At 38.7% G+C, this 16763-nt stretch overlaps 1 protein-coding gene across 1 annotated transcript in view; it reads right to left on the bottom strand.

Moving 5' to 3' along the window:
- LOC118561301 (collagen alpha-1(XXII) chain-like) overlaps positions 1 to 16763 on the bottom strand; it is a gene marked incomplete at its 3' end in the record, with an annotated part of 43223 nt that overhangs the window by 15159 nt on the left and 11301 nt on the right. The window contains exon 5 of the mRNA XM_036133303.1: positions 11996 to 12040. Within this exon, the coding sequence (XP_035989196.1) occupies positions 11996 to 12040 (45 nt within the window). The remainder of the gene's footprint in view (positions 1 to 11995; positions 12041 to 16763) is intronic.

Here is a 16763-nt window from a genome sequence, read left to right as displayed (position 1 = left end):
CATACTTCCTACTGGCGGTAGACCCTGGACAAGTCGTCATAGACGTCCATTATTAGTTATTAACATTAGCATTTTTGTGTTTATCACAGTTGGTTTGTGAGTCTCTTTTTAATTTAAAATGTTAGTAAGTGGACCATAACTTGTTTATTATTTTTTACTTGATTTCATTCTCCATAAAAAATGCAATTGCTTTCTTAAATGTGTAATGTAATCATGACATGACAATTATTTCTTTAGATTTGATTTCTGAGAGATTATGGGGTGTTTTAATTATGTACGTTAATTCAGTCTACAATTGCAAATCTATGCTAAATACCAATTTTTAAAAAGTGGGTCAACCACTAAATCTTGCCAGATGCAATAATATCCAACTGCATATTTATTTACACGTCTATGACCACATGGCCCACTTGTGCCATATGACAGAATTCACACTGTATTCTTGCTGCAGATAAATGTCTTTGGGAATTTTAAGTCTCTAAAAGTAGATTAATGTAAGTGATTACGAGATGAGAAAAGGAACCCATGTTGCAGACTGATTTAGTCAAATTCAAGGAGGAACAGGGGATACTGGCTTTAACCCATTAATCATGTGGTGTAGAAAACTCACTGATAAACCACAGGGACTGGCTACATCCTGTCTTTTATTTCAGTGTTCCACCTTCATATTATTCTAAATCATGTACGAGTGATGGGTCAAGAAATAAAATAAATCACAAACAGAGCACAGCTGCAAAAATACAAATAATGAACCGTCCATCATATATTGATTTATGTTGCAATTTCTTTCACATGGAGACTTTCTGCAGGTGCCTTCAAAAAGGATGATCATGTATATATATATATATATATATATATATATATATATATATATATATATATATATATATATATATATATATATATATATATATATATATATAGAGAGAGAGAGAGAGAGAGAGAGAGAGAGAGAGAGAGAGAGAGAGAGAATATATTGCCAAAAGTATTTGCTCACCCATCGAATTTATTGGAATCAGGTGTTCCAATCACTTCCATGTCCACATGTGTATAAAATCAAGCACCTATACATGCAGATATTTCTTACAAACATTTGTGAATGAGTGAGTCGCTCTCAGGAGCTCAGTGAATTCCAGTGTGGAACTGTGTTAGGATGCCACCTTTGCAACAAATCCAGTCGTGAAATTTCCTTGCATACTGACCAAAGTCATATAGAAAGCCTTTCATAAGTTCAGTTTTTATTGCAGCATTATAATGTTGAAGTAAAAATTATGTATGAATTACAGCGGAGACTGAGAGCAAACCTATCTTTGAGTTCAGTCTCAAAACAAACCTGAAGGTAGAAATGAACAGTCCAACTGCAATCAATATTGCTAATAATAAATAAAAAAAGCCAATTCTTTTAAACGGGGAACAATTTTTTCTGGTTCGAAAGTATTTTTTTAATACCAACAGCTTAAGAATACCAACCACAATGCATAACCTATTCATGTCATCTTGTGTTGTTTGCACATCAATTAATTCAATTTAGGGATTTTGAACGAGTACAGTGCATTTTGTATAAATAACTGGAACTGTAAATTGCATAAATTGTATTCTCCTTCCCAAGTAAGTTGTTTGCTGGTAAATCTGAATAAAATGCTATTTTTAAACTAAAGAGATTAACAATCTTTACTTAAGATGAATTAGCAACATTTTAGGATCATATTTCCCGCATAAAATTCTTATTTAACTAAGCATCTCAGTAATTTGCAGGCCAAGTAAAAACAAATATCACTAATCCTTTATCATATGAGTAAAGTTCAGTAAAACTGAACTTATGATAAACTTTGCTTACCAGAAAAAGCAAAATTCTCCTAAGGAGACAACACTTGGACTTTTGATGAAAATACTATTGACAGCTCTGAAGGTGCTCCTAAACCTAACTGATTTACTTTCATGGATTTCACTGAAGAATCTGTAATTAAACATGGCAGCCCAGCGGTTTTTGTGGGCACAAAAAACATTTAGTCTCCATATGTGAAATTATAATGGCAAGTTTAAAATGTAAATTATAAATCAAGTTAGCACCGCTGTGCTCCGTGCATTAAATGCACATGCAGCCTCTATAAATCTGAAGTTAGTATTGATCCTACTGCTGCTGCATACACTTAAAAAGGTTTAAGGGAAGCGGGCAGCAGCCTATGTTTGTGTTTCTTGGGACAGAGAAGTGATAGTGGAAAAGAAAGAGATCTGACAGGATTGTAAACTAGAAATCAACCCAAATTGACTGCTGCATCAACATTTAAAATACTGCAGAAACACCAGTAGATAGTAATTTCACAGGGATATCTTACTCCTACTCTAAATGGCCTTCAGGTATGGGTGTGTGGGTGCCAGTGCCACAGTCGTGCTAATCCGCAAACAGATAATTGCGTAGCTAACTTTTCGTTTATCACATTATCGTTCACGCTAAGTTTAGAAACTGTTTGCGGCGCGTTTGGCGCCAATTTTTTTGGGTTTCAATACCTGTAAGGGTGATAACAAAATTCAAGATATTCATCCACCATTTATGTCACTGTCCTTTCCCTCACTGCACAATTCAAATTGACACAGACTTCTCAGCACAACAGTAGCAGTCACAGCTCCACAAAAAAAAAAAAAAAACATAGTTGTGCTGTGTTCTCCCTGCCTTTCTTCTTCTTGTTATGATGTGGTTTTAATATTGTCCATGTCTCAAAATCAGACACCACTATCCACATTTTTTTCTCTAAAAAGTGCACCAATTTTTATTTATGCTTTTTAATTCAAAAATAGTGCACATTAAATATAAAAATTTTGATATTATTACAACAATAAGTAACCCCCCCCCCAAAAAAAATCAGGATTTATTGCACATTTTTTAAGAGTATGATGACAAATGAGAAGAAGGATCTCTTGAAGGCTTCAAGCAGTGATGCCACATGTGCTAATTATATGTGACTTTAGGTTTGTTCATTTATACGGTTTACAAAGTAGAGGTAATATAGCTGGTTGCTTGTTTCTCTCGCAAGAACTGGCAACACTGATTCCAGCCCACACACTCACACCATTTTTTTCCCCCAAAATGCAGCAGTGTGGGCATAAAGGGATCGGATATTCTTCTCAAAAGCTTCCAATGCCGTGTCAAAGGTTAAAAGTAATTTATCCAGAACTAAAACAGCTATCCCCGCAAACGTGCAGAGGTGTGCATGTTTGTCATGTGACGTATGTGTGCATTCAGCATCCTGTCTCTGAAGACGTGTGACACAGACTGAGTGATAGCCATTGGTTATCGGCTAGTGTTAACTTCCTCAACTTTCCAAATTTATCATTGGTTTAACGGTAGTGAAGCTAATATTTTCGTTTTCAGAATATGAATTCGGTTAGCTGTGCCCACCACTGGTGGGTGCATGGTGCTTAGTCCAATGTGTATATCATGCCTCTTGTCCAGTGACCTCTATGTTAACACCAGCCCACTCAGACATTCTATCAACTTTCTTTAATGCCAATCACAGATTCCATACCAACTCCCCATTCCCTATAAAACACCTTTGGGGTCAGCTGCCTTGTGACGCGTCCCTGTCCCCACTACAGGCAAATATAGTCAAAATTAGATTTTATGAGGGGGTGCAGTGACCAGGTCAGACAAGTGGGGACCCTTAGATTTGACCCCCACAATGTGACTCCAGTGGAAACAACCAAAGATTTGATGCCACTTTGGCGTCACTTTCTGTCGACATTTGTCACAAATTTGTGCCAGCGGGAAGTGTTAGCAAGATAGACGGCAGCTGCGACATCACTGCACAGCGGAAGGACAGTGACATGTTAGACCTCATTAATATATGGAGCGAAACCTAACTGGATGGGTCGGCTTGTACAGAAACCATTTGAATGAGGGACATAGCACACGACCTTGCAAAATGTCTTTGCAAAGCCACAGAGTTTACCCAGCGTGTGTTAATCTATCCCCATTGCAATGCTAAACGATGGATTGCAACAAGTGCCCGGCGTTAGTAGTAAAGAGAAGAGGTGGTGACATATATGATTAAAAATTGCCCTCGACATCAAAAAGTTCTGAATGAATTTGATCACTGTGAAGTTGTTGGCATCGCTGCAACACCATCCATGGCTGTGTCCCCACACCCAAACAGACCTTTGTGCTAAATTGGCAGCCAAAGCTCCGCAAAATGACAGAATAAAGAGTTTCATCCTGTTTTTATTAGTGCAGTCTCCCTCAGCACCCGCTGGCACAATAAATGGTGTCCGTTGGACTCTTAAAGCCACAACACCAATTTATTTCATTTGTTATGGCCGTGACATCATTGTAATTGTTCTTTTGTCCATGTGGGTCAGATTAGAGCCACAAACAGTTCACACCAGAGTCAGAGATAGGCAGCATTTTAAAAACAAAGTGAATATTCTCACAAAAAAAAGAATCAGCTGTCAGAAAAAAATCTAAATTGAGTATTAGCATCTTAAGACCCGAACATATTAGTCTAAGCATAGGCTTTTTGATGCGTGCAAAATATTAGTTTATCTTTAAAGATATATTTTTCTCCTGACAGATCTATAAATGAGGTTGGCAACTGATCAAACATATGTTTGAAGAGAAACTGATCTGTTTTAGCTTTTTTTTCAAGTGTCTTTAAAGCCTATTTGTTGACTAAAGTTCTCAGGTCTAAAGAGGTTAAGACCTGCAGTGAGAATGTAGCCTAAACGGTGTCTTGTTAGCAAAAGGTGTTGTTACAATCTATTAACAGCAGGCGTATCAATAATAGCACCAACCAAAAATTTTGTTAAAATAACTAATTAACAAACAATTATTATCTTGGTGTATAAATGTACTAACATTTGGTTTTGGATTTTTAAACATTTTTACTTGGAAATTATAGTGCTGCAGTAAAACCTGAACTTATGAAAGCCTTTTTACATGTCTTTAGTCAGTATGCCAATAAATGGGTCTGTCTCCCTAATTTGTATGTGCTAGACATCTGAATTGGCCAGCTGTACCATTTTCTGACTCAGAACACAACAAATACTGGAGAAGATATTTGTAAAGCTCCACAATACATCCAATTGTAACCATCATCACAATATCAATGTGTACAATATCATAGTAGTAAAGAGCCTAAATGCACCATAACACTGGATATTGTATTTCAAGGCCTTTCATCTATTCATACTCTGCATATTGATGGTATATTTGACCAGCTGGGTGGCTTTTAACTGTCCTTAATGCTTACACCTGAAGTAGATTTTTAGTGGTTGATATACTAAAGCTCACAGAGAGGGAGAATGTAGTGGAATGGTAAAGAGAGAAGAGTGTAAAGAAAATGTGGGTAAATCACAATCAATATTTTCGTCTGAGCTTTCAGGCAATAGTATTGCAATTACTTTCCTGATATAGAGCAGCCCAGGATGTTACTACAATAAATTAAAGGTTAAATTTGGTTTAAAGCTTGAATAACAGCAAGTGGAAGGATACATTTCAACTCTTTTTCAGTGCATTTTCTACTTAGAAGACTTTTAAAAAGGTGATGTCATGTCAGCAAGATTAATGAGTAATTCACTTGTTAGACGAATGAGATACAACCAGTAGTTCACTCTTGGTTCAGCTAGTGCTGCATTTGCAAAGGTGTCCTAACCCTACACCCATTTCAGAAACATCTTTCTTTTCCATTATACATATCTTAAATGATGAGAAGCCCACCTGCCAGAGGCAAACTTGCCTTGGGCACAGGAAAACGAATCCCTGGAAAGTAAAGATAGTGAGTCATGTGTGCATGACCAAAGCAAAGACAAGCAGCTGGGGATGCTCGTGGCTCAAAAACAATTACTGCTCCGGGCAAACTTATTTGTGTTCTCAGAACTGTTGCTCATGACCAAATATTTGGCAAAAATGGGACATTTTCAATGTTTATAACGACTGACTGAATACTGATTGGGGTTTTTTGGTTTGCACCCACAGAGAGCCGTGAGGAGCAAGAGCACTTTAAAAATTCTTCCACAAAAATCACCACACTTCAATATTTCACGTTAGGTAAACTCTTTACCTCTTAAAGAGAACTGTGCTCGTAAAGGATACCGGTGAATTACTAAACATGATATTGTGAGTCATAAAAAGTTTAGTAGGTAGCTAAGCAGTAGATATTGTGAGTTACGTTTTTTTTTTTTTTTAACAGTTACAAACAGTTTGAGTCTCTCTGCAGTGAACCTGCCTCAAGCTGTCTCCATTTATGTACTGCTGATATCAACTCAATGGGAGCCCTGGCTGAAGAGCCCTACACTTTTCCCACTGATCATTGAAGGCACCACTACCAATCAGAAAATTCTGTGTATGATCCAGGGCACTGCGCACATTCACAACCTTCCATTATAGTTTGTGTGGTGTTGTTGTGACTACAAATTAGTCGGTCTTTGATGTGCATGGAGCTAATTTCTAGTTAGGTGGTCTTGAGATTCCTGTGTAAATAGACCTGATTATGTCATTCATATGCAAATCTTTGCATGACGTCAACTGGCTTTCAGCATGTCAGGAGGTACTTATATCTGAACAAAAGGGCCCATGCTGGTTGTTGGGACACACACCAGTGCTTGAATTTAGACACTGCCGATTCTGTTTTTTTCCACCTTAATTGGTTTACTGCTCAATGGCAGTTACTTTTATCTCAGGTTTGTCTCACAGGCAAAAACAGAAAGAAGGTTGACAAGACTGGAAGCCATGCAGTCAAGAAGCACAGAGCCATGTGAACCGAGAGAGAGAGAAAGAGAGAGACTGATGGATATTTTCCTTCATAGTCCAAAAGAGGTGAAATTTGTCTCTGTGTTAAACCCATGCCTTGGGGAGCAGTGGGCTTCCACAGCAAGTGGCAAACGGGGAGCAATCTGTGGTCAAGGGTCCTACTCAGGGACCCAGAGTGAGATTTGAACCAGCGACCTTTGTCGCCTCTCCATGACGCATCACCTGGCTCCCTAAATATATATATATATATATATATATATATATATATATATATATATATATATATATATATATATATATATATATATATTGAATACTTTTGTATTTGTTTATAATTTAAACATGAACATTCTTATTAAAGGGTGCTAGTACCTTTTTAAATTGCATTTCTAGATGTATATCTCAATACATGTATTGTGATTTCTTTTCCTCTAATCACTTTTCCTGTTTCTATGCTCTTTCCTTAAGAGACACTATATCACTTTTATTAATGTTAGGTTGTATATAAATAAACTCACAACTTAATTGGGAACAGCCCTTGGAAATAGTAAGTGTTCAGATCCTTTAACACTGAAGCTATATATCAGTTAGCAAGAGCCAAGTGTGGACCAACAACAGGTCCCATTATAAGCAGAGTTAAAGTTTGAAAAACACAATTCAAGAAAGAAAAATCCATTAAGGACAAAAAGGTTAGACAGCTCCCACAACAAGGGCTTATAGTGTACGACCCTCTATGTCTAAAGGTCATTGTGACTACAATGTTATATTACGATGTTAATGTTGAAAGATTTGGGATGCACTAGGCTACCTGTTTCACCCGCATATATGTCCAATGAAAATTAATGCACTTTAGTACAGTGCAAATATATTAAAGACCATATATGTGTACTACTGAGCATTAGCACATGATTCATGGACCAGCAGATATGATGACTGGTTGCCTTAAGTAATGTAACGGTGCAAAATATCAAAGTTCAGAGCCGCGTTATTAATAACATTAATTGGAATGTAAATGTACATTCAAGCTCGGCTGCAGGAATCTGTTAGGACAGCGAATGTAAGATAACATAGCTGGAGAAAAACTCATATACAGGGCAGGCAAAGTAACAATTACCCTTGCGTGATTGTCTATACTCATTAGACAGTGCTGTCAAAATGAACGAGTAATCTAAGTGATAAAATTATCTTTACTATATATATGCTTCCAATTGGAAAAATTATCAGACGGTATAGGATTGATTTCTACTGATGACAGCTACATTTATCCATAAATCCTGATGAATCCAATCAATTCCTTAGGCAACAGGCATGGTTTGATGACATCAAAGTCTGGATGGCTACATTTTCTGCTTTTAAATTTTGAAAGCTTTTATCTTTGGATCAGAGTCCTTTAAAAATACATTTCTTAATCAATCACTAAATCTAGATGACATTAAATTAGCCTCTGGTAATGAAGTAAAAAAAAAAGAAAAACTTGGTGTTATTTTTGAGCAGGACATGTCATCCATCCATCTATCCATTTTCCAACACGCTTATCCTTATTGGGTTCACGAGGGGTGCTGGTGCCTATCTCCAGCTGTCAATGGGCGAGAGCCTGGACAGGTCACCAGTCCATCACAGGGCAACACATCAACAATCAGGACAAACAACCATTCACACACACACTCACAGCTAAGGATAATTTAGAGAGGCCAATTAACCTAACAGTCATGTTTTTGGAACCCATACATGCACAGGGAGAACATGCAAACTCCATGCAGAAAGACCCAGGGTAGGACTCAAACAGTAGCGCAATACTGCTACCCACTGTGCCACTGTGCAGTCCAGGACATGTAATTTAAACCCAATATTAAACAGGTTTCCTTTTTTCCATCCAAATTATTGCCGAAATTAGAAATGTTCTGTCCAGAGGTGATGCTTAAAAACAAGTCCATGCATTTGTTACTTCAAGGCTATTGTAATTCTTTACTATCAGAAAGTCCACGAATTGCAGTTCAAAGCCTTCATCTGATCATATTTCTTCAATTTTAGCTTTCCTTCATTGGCTTCCTGTTAAATCAAGAATATAATTTAAAATTCTTCTTCCAACGTATAAAGCTCTTAATAATCAAGCTCCATCATATATCAGAGCTCTGATTACCCCGTATGTTCCTAACAGAGCACTTCGCTCTCAGACTGCAGGTCTGCTGGTGGTTCCTAGAGTCTCTAAAAGTAGAATGGGAGGCAGATCCTTTAGCTATCAGGCTCCTCTCCTGCTGAACCAAGTCCCAGCTTTAGACACCCTGTCTACTTTTAAGACTAGACTTAAAACATTCCTTTTTGAATCTTATAGTTAGAGAGGCTTAGGTTATCCTGAGCTATCTCTATAGTTATGCTGCTTTATGCTTAGGCTGCTGGAGGACATTAAGATATATTTCTGTCATTCTGCTGAGTTCTCCTACTGTTCTCTAATTTTGCAATGTTTGTTGTTATTTCAAATTTTAATTGTATGTTCTGTCAGTCTTTTTTTTCTCTTTATAGTAGGTACATCTGCACTGGCGTTCTGTTAGCTGTGACACCATCCTCGGGGGACAGACAATCTGCCATTACCTTCTCTAACATAGAACATATTCCTGGATCAATGTGTGCTTCTGTGTTCTTTTGTGTCTCTGCTCTGTCTTCTCAAACCCCTAGTTGGTTGAGGCACATGTCCATCTGCACTGAGTCCAGTTCTGCTGGAGGTTTCTTCCTATGAAAGGGAAGTTTTCCTCTCCACCATCGCTACATGCATGACTCAACTTTCCTCTCTGTCCAAGATGCAAACATCTTCATCCCTACAAGAGTGACCGCTGGCCTGCAGATGATTGTAAACTGCAGAGTCTTGGTCTGATGGTGTTGCTCTTCATTGAGTTGTTCAGTAACTCTTCAGACTAAGAAGAATCCACCCAGAGGACCCACTCTATATATTTTTTTTCATATTTTTTGCTCTTTACCTGAAATAATCCTGTCTCCTCAAAAATGTTGCCATAGTACTGAAAATGTTTGTATTGTGACAACCTTAATACGAGCATATTTGTGTCTGTATGCTTCCAAAGGCTTTTAAAAGTGTGGATAAACGTGTAAAGTCTTTTAGGCCCTATCATGCTGACTTGCACCACCAGCCAAAACAATATTGCAGAGAAAATACACATCCCCATGACAACACAATTCCCTGACTGCAGCAGCCTCCCCAAGCAGGACAAAGAGCTCTGACCCTTGCCATTCCCCTACACACATAACCTGGGTTTTTTGCCAACATTCTGCTGCCTATGCTCCACTGGGTCAGAAAGGTTTATGTTGCACAAAAATAATCTACACAATACTGGGCAGGTGTTTTAGAGCTGTGGTTGATGGATGTACGTTCAGTTCAGTTTTTATTTTCTTTCTCTCCTTTTTCCTCTGTAATAGACTATAGCTCTACTGCGGTTTTCCAGTGTGGCTTTTCGTTAACTAACAGAGAGCGTAGATTTGACAAACGTTGCTTTACGGGACAACAGTGTGAATCTCTATTGCTTTCGTTTTAATCAATGGGAAGACTAATGTTTTTTTTCCTCAGCATAAAGCAATTAACTAATACAACATGGGAACATATTTCATAACTAAATTAATATGAATTACTTTTACTATATGATCATTTCCTATTTATAACACAATTCAACTTTTATTTAAAAAGTTATTTTAACTTGATTAATCAGACATTTAAAAACAAGATGGTGTGCCATTCACAAAGCCGTTCCATGAACCCCAGCAACACATTACATACTTACTCAACCAAGATATTAGACCTTCATTGTTTAAAAAATAAATCCAATTTCACATCTGTGCAGTAATACTGTAGATCAGATATAAGACTTTTTGAGACATTTATGAGTAAAGAACATTGTTACCCTTTATCACAGATTTTTTTACACATCATTTCACTTTTTTAAGCACTTCTGTAGCAAACTAAGGTCAAATCGTTGACCAAACAACGCCACAATGGTACGTCATCTCTTGGATTTTTAAAGACAACAAAACACACCCTTGAAAATGTAGAACTGTTACAGATTTTCACATCTCTGATAGCACAGCAACCTAATCTTTATTCCACCATGTTTTACAGGTGATTGGTCCATGTAGGTAAATGGTAAACATGGTGAACCTATATTGGTTTTTCCAAGTCATACAAATCCTTCACAGCACTTTTACACTATAATAATCACAACCACCATTATCATCTTCATTGTCACTGCAAAATACAATCTGGTGAACTTTACCCTCTGCATTTAACCCATCCCTCAGGGAGCAGTGGGATTTCACTGTGCGGCGCCTGGGGAGCATTCAGGCGCTAAGGGTCTTTCTCAGGGACCGAAAGTGGCAGTCTGTGTGAGTTGAACCAGGAACCTTGCAGCCTCTGACCCCCCCTCCCTCTCCCAACAGATTCACATTTATCAGCAGCACTCACAAACGCACACACATCCACTGGTAGGCAACTTCCCCAGGGTAACACTGACATCTGGCAGAGATTGAACCATTCCTTAGGCTCATCCTTTGTGTGACAATTTCACTTTCACTTTTGTGACATATTGATTTCAAAAGGGATTTTGGAATAACAACAAAAAAAAAAAAATGTTCATCCTAAAAACACATAATTATGCTGTGCCTGCATTTAGTCACTGGTCATGGAGACTCGCATGCTTTTGCCAGAAAGATCTAAATTTTTTTCCTCAATGTATAAATGACCCAGAACCCTTGTCCCTAATTTATTTAGATTAATCAAACTGTTGTAATTTCAGAATAATTGCAGTTTTGTTAATAAATATGATATGTTTCTGGAGAAACATTGAACATTATGAGAAGATCCACAAATGTATAGTGCTACTGTACACTAGTTTAATCAGAGCAGCCAGATTTGAGTGCCTGCAATAAAGAATGACCTTAAAATGGCTCAGAATGATCTCATGGTAATTTGAAAAATTAGTTTAGGCCATTGGTATGCCAGTCTATGGCTGCATACGGCACATATCAATTAATTCCACAGGAAGCAGGACAGCACAGTCCAGAACACTCTTACATCTACTTGATATATGGTAGAACAGCCACACGGAAAATTCAGCTTTGTTCATACCTCCAGGACATGGTACACACACACAAAAAAATGAAAAGTCTAAAAGAATTGATTGCCTGACAAAAAAAGTGGTGCTTGTTGATGTCCTGTGTATGGACTATATGTCTGCTGGAGAGAGAAGCACTCACCTTCTCTCCATCGATTGCCTCTTGCCCTTCTGATCCAAGTTCCCCCTGCAATGGCAAGATTGAAAATATAAAAGACACGTTTTCTAGATATCAATTTCCATGCAGTACGGTTTAGCTGACAGATAACTGCAAAACTCCACCTTTAGGAAAGTTTCTAACATATGTGAGATTATACGTAGCTTGTGAATGAGCTCTTTGAGCTTTACTTCCCTGCTGCCTTTCACACTCTGCCAGAAATGTGTGAGATGTTCTGGAACTTGTCGGCTCTTTATTAGTAAGTCATACGTACACTGCAATGACCTCGGCCAGCCCAAAGCCCAAGAACGCTGCTGTGCCGCGGCGTCCAGGCCAACAATATCATTGCTTTTATTGTATTAACAGCTGGAGGGAAACTTTGCTCTCAAAATATGTGCTACCAAAAGAGTGTGAATGTGTTTGTCTCAGCCAAACATGTTTCCCAGCAGCACTAAAGAGTCACACTTCCAGAATAAATATGTGTAACTTTGTTTTCGGCTTTTTTATATCCCATGCATTAAGCTGTGTAAGAAAATAAGTCACCATGGTATAAACTCAATGGCTTCAGCGCAAAAAGATCCTGGATTAAAGCATCTCCCACACTCAGGAATAATCCCATTTGCTGCCAGTGCAAAAGCCGCTTTCTAAAAGATCTCAAGCCCTGCTATGCATGCAGAAAGTGATATCTAGTATCTATCCAAAACATCTATCTTCTATATGTATTTTAAAAATGTAATTGTCTATTTCTTTTAAAACAGAAGCACAATCTTATACCATCTAGTTTTGCATTATGAACAGGCTACAGGACAGCCTCAGTCATTATGATATGTACAGCAGACGTGTTGTCACTGCAGCATGTGATTGCTCCTGACCATGAGTGCAGCCCCTTTTATATAGTGGATTATAACTGCAATCTCAGACGTTACATTTGATAAAACAGCAGATTACTGGAAGAGAATTAACAGATGAACATGTCTGTCTGGTAAAGATGTGTAAAAAGATGGAGGGATTTCATTTTATTGCAGCTGAACACATTTCAAGGAACCCAGCCTCTAATTTGAGGTTATTCAGTCAGTGGACCCAATAAAAATCTAGTAAAAAATAATAACAGTTTTTATATCATAATTGGCAACCCTAATAATAATAGAATATACCATATGATATAAAAATGTTTACATATTGTAATAAATATTTCACTATTTTAGATTGATTAGAGCTGCAAGGGACATTAAAAGAGTTTTTCAGTGACCTCTTGCTTCATTTTGCTGTAAATATGAAGTGACACATGGGAACATTTCTCTAAGGCACTCGCAAGTGAGTTTATCTTGGCTCCCCACCACCACAGGGAAGAGGATGCCAAGATATGTAAGAAAATCTTCAAAGCTCACTGAGAACTGCAGCGAACACTGTCATCTTGAGTTCACCAAATCTCCATAGCAACCATTAGATACTATCTACATGCACACCAGTTGTTTGAGAGGTATGGGGGGGGGGGGGTGTATTCTTAACACACACGTGTCAGGTGGGCTAAACCCTACTGGGACTTTAACTTGGATCTGTGTTGTTTGGTCAGAAGAGACAAAAATAATAGCTTTTGACAGCAAACGCTCCAGGTGGGTCTGGCGTAACACAAACGTAGGATATACGGAAAACCACTTTATGCTCATTCTTAAAGTATGGTGGAGGATTTAAACTCCACCTTCTTCTACCACCATCTCAATGTCAAGATGGGAATCTTACTGAAATGTAGGGGGGAAGGCGGAAGAGAGAACGAGAGATGACACAACCTTTACTGATCTAAGATGGAATGACCACACATCCCTCGTCCGTGTGATCCAACCTTCGGAAATGTTACAGAAGACTAAGTGCCGTGCTACTCGCATGACAGGACTGCAGGTCATGCAGGTGAGGATGGCAATAATTGTAGCACTAGTGACTTAAAGGAGCAATAAGCAATATTTCACCACTAGGTGGTGCTTGAGCACTATCTGGAGACCAAAACAAGATGTGTGACAGCCGCGCCTCTCTAGCTCCACTATAGCAGCCACCCGGCCCCTCCTTTCCCTTCTCGCGTGCTGCCTCCTGTGCGCATATTTGCAAAGGATAAATTCACAGCAAAACAGCATCACCTGTTGGGGGAACATGTCTAGAGAAGAAGTAACTCATGACTTTATAATGCTGTTAGCAAGAGAACATTTTGATCTGCTGAGGGTGATCTCAGCCATGTTGCTCCCATGCTGCAGTGCTCTGACGGTGGCATTTAAGGGCAGGGAGGGGCTAAGCCCTGAATGGCAGCTGTTCACATGCACGTACATGCACACATGGTCGGCCCGGCTATGTAAACAAGGTTTACATGTGTGACGTCATACCATGTTCCATCTGAAATATTACCTTTAGTTCTTCACACACCTAATTTTTAGTTCTTTCTATCTCAAATAATGAAATATCACTTATTGCTCTTTTAAAGTCAGTTATTAATATAAGAAATCTTTGGCACTCAATAAAGGTACATGGAGGCAAGGAGATGAATTTATTTTTACACATCTTTAGCCGCGGTGCCAGTAATCATGGGGGGTGCTGTATATGCAAGTCGTTTGTTGTTCACACAGCAGCAGAGGGCTTTATCAACTGAGTGTGCTTAAAGCTGTTCACACTCAGATCCTAACCCCCTCTGCACAAACAGCTCAAACATCTAGTAGACGTTGCTACTGCAGTGACAAGGACATGATTCCTTACTGGCCCCCGCCCAGGACGAATGCCAAGTATGTCCAACAGGGCACACCGCCAAGCCAGAAATGCCAGTGCTAGGAATTGAAACATGCATCTCTGCAGCACTATGCAGTCCGCCTTCTGCCAACCAGGCACCCATGTTCTGGGTTAACGAGTTTATAACGTCACTGGCTCCTGCATTGCGTCAGTTTATTCCAGAAGTGTTAAAAAGCTGCTTCAGTGAAGAGCAACAGTTTCTAATTCCACATAGTCAAAGACAAAAAAGTAATTCTTCCTGGAAGCCTGGCCTCCTTGTGTGTCCTGCCATGATGAAAACAATACGGACAAGGGTTAGTGAAAGGTCTCTCATTCACACATTAGTGAATAGCATTATGAAGGCTTGTCATTTCGTCAGTGGTCTTCCTACTACAGCTGTCCCACAAGTTCTTGCTGACACCATGGCTCGGCAGCTGCAGGTTGGGATACTGTTTCTCAACAACTGGAAAACACTAATCCCAACTCCTCTTAGAGTCACTTTGTTGTCCCAACAACTGTGATGATAACCGTTTTAATCTTAAAACAGAGAGACAGGCATTTCATGGTAAAGCCGTGATCCACCGTCATAGGCAGTGGAGGAGAAGGGATTAGGAACCGGGGACACAAACAGAACATACGGTGCCTTGCAAATGTGTTCATGCCTCACAAGAAACCTCTACTTATGTATTTATTTATCACATTTTAATGCATGATATGTGATATATAAACTCAAAGCAGTGCATTATTGTAAAATGCAATGAAAGTAATACCTGTTTTTACAAATACAATTTAAAAAAGAGGGCATGAAATAGTATCAAGGCAAATCTCTGCCAAGTCTTGTTTCTTGCAGCCACAACCAGATTGTATTTAGTTCCATTTACCCTCCCATCAACTGAGCGGCTTCCCTGTTCCTCCTGAAGAAAGGCATCCCCACAGCATAATGCTGCCACCACCATGTTTCAACATGGGGACAGCAGGTTCTGGGTGACATGCTCTGCGTATTTTTCACCACGCTTAGCTGTTCGAACATCCATTCATCCATCCATCCATTTTCCTACACGCTTATCCCGCTTATCTGATTAGAGCACCTTCTTCCACTTTTATGTTAAGATCTCTACATAACTTGTGGCAAATCTACAAAGGAACGTCTTTCAACATGAACTTTCCTCTTTCCAAAGTTCCTCTACTCCTTCAATCTTTGAGTGATAGACTGAGCGGCGCTCTATAACATTTTTTAGGGATACTGTTTCATTAGCCAACGCTGCTTAAAACTTCTTCGTCTGTCTAGTACGTATTTATCTCTGACATATCTGGTGTGTTCCTTGGTCTTCACAATGTTATTTGTTTACTACAGTTCTCTGACAAACCTCCGGGACCTTCACAGAACAGCTGTTGAACACTTGGATTAGATTACACACGTGAATTTTCTGAAGGTAATTTGGAGCACTATTTTATTTTGGTGCATCAGATTTTTCTCTAAAAAAAAACCCATTTGAAAACAATGAGTAATTTCCGCCAACCTCCTTCCACACATTTGAATGCTTTTGCAAGCCACTGTAAATTGTACAAGGAAGCCGTTGGGACGTTTGTTTGCCATCTAGGACAGAAATGTGAAGACAGCCATGCAGGCTTGAGATGTAGCCCACATTAGCTGCTGAGATGTCATCTTTGTATAATAGTTTGTGAGCCCATTATTGTTATTTTTATTCAAAAGAGCACAGTCCATGTAACTTTTACGAAGGTTACTCACAAGGTTTGGGACAACATGAACAATCACATAGTTGTCTTTTAAAAAGGAATAATAGAAATTCCCATCTGCTAATGTCAGCCACTGATAAGAGATGAACCCCATGTGAGGGAAAGCAGATTCCACATTGTTCCTTCAGTCATTCAAATTTCCTTTTTAGCCTCTGACACAAAACGTGTTCTCGGGGAAACCTAATAACATTTTTACACAGACGAACATAATAGGAATAATTAAATGTTTTGACAGCTTATCAAAATTCAC

The sequence above is a fragment of the Fundulus heteroclitus genome, unplaced genomic scaffold, assembly GCF_011125445.2.
Source record: "Fundulus heteroclitus isolate FHET01 unplaced genomic scaffold, MU-UCD_Fhet_4.1 scaffold_603, whole genome shotgun sequence".
In the NCBI taxonomy this organism is placed as follows: Eukaryota; Metazoa; Chordata; class Actinopteri; order Cyprinodontiformes; family Fundulidae; genus Fundulus; species Fundulus heteroclitus.
The sequence above is the reverse complement of the archived record's forward strand: the minus strand, read 5'-3'. Positions and strand labels throughout refer to the sequence as shown.